At 53.7% G+C, this 6,534-nt stretch overlaps 1 protein-coding gene across 1 annotated transcript in view; it reads left to right on the top strand.

The window, feature by feature from the left end:
- Positions 1-5,160: 5,160 nt before the first annotated feature.
- ARRDC1 (arrestin domain containing 1) overlaps positions 5,161-6,534 on the top strand; it is a gene marked incomplete at its 5' end in the record, with an annotated part of 17,820 nt that continues 16,446 nt past the window's right edge. The window contains one exon of the mRNA XM_010297439.1: positions 5,161-5,271. Within this exon, the coding sequence (XP_010295741.1) occupies positions 5,161-5,271 (111 nt within the window). The remainder of the gene's footprint in view (positions 5,272-6,534) is intronic.

The following is a 6,534-nucleotide window of genomic DNA, read 5'->3' as shown; positions in this document are numbered from 1 at the left end:
ATCATCAGCAAACTTGCTGAGGGTACATTCGCCCATCGATCTGTCAAGGGCAGGTCCCCACCACCGTCCGTTGGGGAGTGGTCCATCACCCCCTTCTCCCCGGCTGTTTCTGGCCCCTGTGGCTTCTGGGGCCGGGGGCAGAGGTGGCTTGTTCCCAGCGCACGAGAGGCTCTCAGTCCCTGCAGCTCTGTGCATACAGACAGCAGCTTGAGGGAATCTAATTAAAATGTGGTGATAGCTGCCTGCTGCGGCTCTGATGGAGAGGGATGAGGAAAGGGGGCTCTGGCTTCCCGTGGCTGGTTTCCATGAAATGAAGACTTCCCTGATGCAGACTAGCTCATCTCCCACAGCACTTTCTCCCCCTCTGCTCCCCTGTTATCTGGATCCAGGTGTGCACAAGTTTTCCGGAGGGTATCTCAGTGCCCGGTACCCTCTGAGCCTGTTACGAATGCGTGTCCCGGTCCCTTGTGCTGCGTGTGGTCGGTGCAGACACACGGGATGGCTTTGCCATCCATCTCATCCCGCGCTCGCAGGGCTGGGCATCCCTTGCCCCACGCCAGGGACGTCTGGAGCCTCCGGGTCCAACAGACATGGCCGAGCCCGTGTGCTGACTCAGTAGGCTTCAGCTTTCAGAAACCCAGGGCTGTTGGTAAGTGCCGGTTCAGACCTGTCGGCAGCTCTTAGTCCGTCCTTGTGAAGGGGAACAACGGGACGGTCTGTTTGTCCCCTCTTAAGCTGCTACCAAATGCAACAGCCACCACCCCAAGCTGTTGTATCATTTGCTGCTTCCCCTCCCCACCCCAGAAAACCTAAACCAACCAAGCTGTCGGCACCTCCTGCCCTTCACCGCTGTCTGTTGCCCGTACCTGTCGCAGCGGGTTTGTGACATAGATGGGAGTTGAAGCCGGAGGGGGTCACTTGGGACTGGGGCTGGCCCTGCTGCGAAGCGCAGGGTGGCCGGTGACTCTCTGCTTGCTCAGGACAGGACTGGATTTTGGAAGTGGGGATGTGCACGTACAACTTGCTCTGGCAGGGGAGGGGGATGCGCGTCCTCTGCTTTCCTCTTGCCCGAGGTGCAATGCCAGCTTCCCCGAGGAGGGCAGCTCACTGGGTCACCAGAAAAAATAATTTGAAGTCTATGGCCGCTCTCTTTAAATCACCTTGGAAGAAGGCAGACGTGCCCAGCTTCTGGCATCTCTATTTTTACTTTGTGCAGAGATGGATATGGCTGAGCTGTCTCCTTTTATTTCCAGCATTTGGCGTGTGCTGTAGCGCATTGCTAAAGATGTGTCTGGCTGGATGCGAAGCTGCCTGCTTCCCTGAGTGCCCGGGGGACTGCAGGGTGAAGGGCTCTTCTCTTCTGCATGGCTTTGTACTTCATTTCTCATCTGCTTGCTGCTCTTCACCTCCCCCTTCCACTTCCCTTACAGTTTTTTTTTTTTACTTTTTTTTTCTGTATTTATTCAAAGCAGCCTGGGTAAACAGGGAGCAGGAGCATGGTAACTGGGGCCACTGGTAGCACTGGATTCCAGAGGTGTTTTTAATGGGTTTCTAATAACTGCAACTGGCCTGTTCTGATGTAGAAACTTTTCCTATTTGCTCTATCTGCAGCTTGGCACAGAGATTTCCTTGGAAAGGCTCAGACTGCGCATTTCGCTTCCTGACAGTCAGGCTGACGAGCTTTGCACCTCAGGTGGTTCCAGTTGCAGCAGCTCCGATGCTGCCAGTTTGCCAGACCTGTCCCACCGACACTGTTTTTGGCTTGCCGCTACACCCGGCGCCATGTGCCCAAGTTGTGCCTGTCAACCACCCCGTGTCCCTCCTCCCGTTTGTGCGCAGGAGCCCGTGCACAACAGCCGGGCAAGGCCCCAGTGTCTTCCTCTGCCCATGGGATGCTCGTGGAGAGGCCAATTTCATGATTAGCTGCTCCAAAACCTGGAGTAGGTTTGGAGAAGATGCTCTGTGACAAATCCTTTGCCTCCTGAGCTGCTCTGAGTCTTGCCCTTGTCTTACATCTGAAGGCTTGATGTGCCTGGTGACAGTGTGCTGGCAACTCTGGTGATTGTAGAGGATAAGAGAGAGGGTTTCTCCACTGCTGTGAAATCACGTTCAAGCTTTTTGGCTTGAAATACTGCTTTCTGCCCCTTTGGTTGCCCTCACGCACCTGGAATGGCAGCCCCAAGGGTGCGTGACGGTCAGAAATGTGGCTGGAGAGGGCTGCCTCGGTGTGGACACAGGACTGGGGTGCCCGAGCTCTCCCTCCTTGAACCATCCCTCCTCTGTAGGCACAGGCTGCCTGCAGCCACACCAGTTTGGGATGTTGGTTAATTGAGAAGCCTTGGAGCTTACAGCTCCTGTGCCTGCGATGGAGGACTCGTTAGCTAGCTGCAGTGAGACTTTTAGACACGGTCTGACTTTAGCCCTCGTGGTGGGTTATAGGGAGGGACCACCAGCCAAGGGTTGTCTCTGAGTGTCAGGCTGCAAACCCACTGCCTTTGGTTACTGAGTCTCTTGTCTCCTGTGGGAAGGGAGATGGGCCATGGTGTGTACGTGCTTGAACATGCCCACCCACCCGCCTCCCAGGAACAGGAGTGTCTCAGCACCGCAATGCAGCAAGTGGGCTTGAATTAAAGACCATCATCCCTTTATCTGGGCATTGCAACAGATGGTGGTGATCTAGAAACTTCTGTGGCGAAGGGAGTCTGAGGGGGAGCCAGTTCAGGGGCTGTTGCTCCTGGAGGATGTGAATGTTCTCCCATTCTTGGCTGGACTTTTCTCACTCGTGTCTCCTGTGTGAAAATGTGGGAGTAGAGCGTTTGAGCCTGGTCTTGATTTTTGACTTGAGCCATCTGAGTTATCTGGGCTAACTTGGAGCAGGGCAGCTCGTCGTGGGCCCAGAGACGTGGCGGTATACACAAGGCAGGGGCATGAGAGCTGGTACCAATGCCTGTGTACACAGGATACCACCCTGCTAAAACAGCTCCCTGCTCCCTCTGATGTCGAAACACCTATGTGGGTTTGGCTGTGCCGTCTGGCAAAAGAGAGGATTAGAGGTCACTCAGGGGTGTGCAGCAGAGTTCAGTGTCATGGTTTGCTTTGGGAGGGGATCTGTGTCAGCTCAGACCAGGTGTGCTGGGTGCCATGGTGCAGGCAGGTCCCGTGATCTCCTGTTCGTCCACTGCTTGGGAAGTGCCGATGCACATCGCAGGCACAAACAAGCGAGCTGATGTGTCAGCCTTGCTGCTATATTGATGTTTTGTTAATGAGAGTTGGCACCTGGAACTGCTTATCCCTTGCCCTTGAGTATAAAACAGCACTTGGATGGGCTCTGGTGTTCAAAGTCATGATCAGGCTGTGAAGGTATTGCAGCAGATCTGATGAGGAAAGGCCATTCTTTGTTGTGGGATTTGAGACTTTAAGCCCTGAGGAGCCCATTCCACCCGAATGCATGTAGCAAAGCACAGGTAAGGGGGCTGGGGTAAGAACTATGCATTCCCACTGCAGAGAGGGATGGGTTTGGGGTTTCTTTCCACCTTGTCTTGAGTCAGCGTGGAGGACGTGGTCATGCTGGCCAGGCAGGTGCTCTGGAGAGCTGTTTGAGGTGGTTGCAAGCAGCATCGCTTGCAGCCCTCAGTGTTGGGGTAGGTGGGTGGAGGTGGTGTGATCAGTATGGCTGAGAAGCCTTGTGGAGGAGGGAGGGGGAGAGCTCTTAAGCCAACGCAGACTGGCTGCCTGCCTCCCAGGGAGATGCTTCCTCTGAGACATGGCTTGAATACAGGGGAGCAGATGGGTGAAATGGGAAAAGAGTCTGTCTGGTAGTTCCTGCCACCTTCCTGCCAGCAGAACTATTCACCTGACAAATTTGGTGAGGGAGTTCTGTGGGATGCATTAAAGCTGTTGCAAAACCTGGTGAGAATCAAGACAGGAGATGTTCAGGCTGGGACGACCCTGAAGGTCCAGTTTGTTCCATGATAGGTCTGCCTGCGTCCTCCCTGTGTGGGAGTAGCACCGCAGATGATCGTCTGCAGTGCAACAAGGCTGGTCTGTTGCGTTTGCCTGTCTCTCTGGTCCAGTGTTGACATCAGAGCTTGATTTCAACCTGCTGTGAATTGGCCAAGACTAACTGAAAAAGTCTTGTAAGTAGCTCTTCTGAAAGCCACGGTGCAGGGCAAGCTTTGGGGTGACTTTCTCAAGGCAGGGCACAAACATGGCTCAAATTCCTCTCCTTTCTTTGGGAAGGTCAAGTGGCATCTCAAATGCTTCCAGACCTTGCTGTGTGGCTTTGCTGTGAGCCCTGTGCCTCTAACAGGAGGAGGAAGCCACTCAGAGTGATCTCTGGCTGCTGAGAAGCAACATGCTTATCAAGTATGATCAGAAGTCCTGATGCAGGACAAATATTAACAGGCAAAGTGTTACTGCTGTACTCTGAAGTAGAGAGACTGACCCCAGGACACGGGGGCAGCTCCCAGGGACTGGGGTTGTCTGTGAGAGTGGGTGGGCTGTGAACTCGAGCAGCAGCTGGGCTTGTTCATGCTGCGCTGGAGGGTCCAGCTCGCTGCTGCTGCTGTAGACAGGGCTATACACCTTGTTTAGTTGGCTAAAGGGCTCGTCCTGAGCGCATCTCTCCTTCCACGGCTGGCGGGACGGCCAGTGGGATGCCTGGCTCCTTGTGGGGTGGTCGGCAGCAGAGCCCTCTGCCACTCATTCCTGTCTGGACCGGGACACCCGAGTGTGTAGGAGGGCATCGCTGCCACAGAGGTCTCTGCTGGCAGCCTGAGTGCGGGGGCTGATGCACGTGTTGGGAGGGATGTTGGTTCATTTGGGAGAAAACTAGAGAGAGGGTTACCTCTTGGGGACCGGAAAATCACTGCTGTTAAAGGCTTTCACAGTCCGAGGAGGCCAGCACGAGGGGTACGACGGTGATACCATCTGGGAATAGCACTGGGGTAGCAGGGAGTGTGCAATGGTGCAGAGAGTAAGGGGAAAATGTCTTCTGAAATGAAAGCATGACCTGATTCTTTTGGTCCATTTTTCCACTCTGTGTGTGTTTTCATGAGGCACTCACTGCTGCTGCACAAGTCCACATACACTACCTGAAGCAAGTTTGAACCTGAGGTTTTGCTTTCTCCCAGTGCTTATGTGTGTGCTTTCTCTCAACAGCCATCAAAGTGAGCTGCATTGGATCCTGTGGGGTGTCTAACAAGATCAATGACACAGCATGGACTGTGGAGGAGCAGTACTTCAACAGCACATTGTCTCTGGCAGACAAAGGTAAGGTTTGCAAAAACGTGGGGGTGACCTGTGATTCTGAGATGGTCTAGAGAAATGCATGATCAAGACTTCAGCATCTTCTTGATGTGAAATACCCCTTCACAGGCTGCCTTGGCCTGTGCACCGAGGATGGGAGCCAATATTAGAGACTACAAGAGCTTAGGAGGAGCTGTGCAGAGAGGCATCCTGAATAGCTGCAGAACTTGGCAGCCACCCTGCAAACACTGCTTGCATATCCCCTGGCCCTGGTCTGCCTGAAACGGGGCTGCCAGCAGTGACTTCTCTGTTGTTTCAAGGCCCTGTGAACTTCACCCTGCTCTGCTTCCTCTGTGTGTTGTCTGTGGTTGTCACAAAACACTGATCAAAGCTCATCACCAGAAGCCAGTTGCAGGCCACGAGTAGCTTGCATCGAAAGGGATGCAGACGTGTCACTTCGCCTCCAAGAGAAACGTTGAGAGCATGGCAGGGGCAGCCTGGACAGTAACCACCACACCTCCCACAAGCCGAGATGCCCAGAGATAGCGACAGGTTGTATTATCCTGTGGGGTAAAGTGACACCAGCAGCCTCCGGGGAATCTGGGCTCGAATGAATGCTGTCTTTCTGCTGTTAAATAGGTCAGCCTTACCACAAATAATTCATGCTGTGCCCTGGCTCCTGTTGAAATCAAGACGTGCCAGTATTCACCTGCTGAAGGCAGTGGCTGTAGTGGTAACTGTAACGTGGCAAAAGCCCAGGCTACCAGCAGCTCAGTTCCCTGGTGCTGTTTTATCTAATAACAGGAAATGGGTAAAACTGAAGTGGCAGTTTCTGCTAGCTCAGCAATTTTTCAAGCAGAGCTTTTAGCGTTGAGGGGAGACTGACCTCATCCTCGCAGCAACTGGAGAGCGCTGCTTGCTCTCAGGTCCCAGAGAACGGAGACAGCTAGCTGGCTCGCCCCTTGGCTTGGCTCATAGCCCGGGGCTGCAGTTGGAGGTAAACTGCCTGGAAGGGCAATGAAAAATGTGCCTGATTTTGAATGCGGCACCAAGCGCAGCGAGAGAGCCCAGCTGTGAACGAGAGCAAAATCCCAGAGGCTTTATAAGGTGCTGCAGGCCATTGAGCTGGGAGGGGCTGCGAACATTTGTGGACTTCTGCAGAGGTTTAAACCTGCAACTGCAGTGAAAAACACACCTTCCAACTTTTGTTTCTAATATTTAATGATTCAAGGGAGAGCTGTGATACTGTGGTCGGCTCTGTCCTGCTAAAGCTGAGCAGTGGCAAAA

The sequence above is a fragment of the Phaethon lepturus genome, unplaced genomic scaffold, assembly GCF_000687285.1.
Source record: "Phaethon lepturus isolate BGI_N335 unplaced genomic scaffold, ASM68728v1 scaffold41701, whole genome shotgun sequence".
NCBI lineage: Eukaryota > Metazoa > Chordata > Aves > Phaethontiformes > Phaethontidae > Phaethon > Phaethon lepturus.
This window is presented reverse-complemented; position numbering and strand designations above follow the sequence as displayed.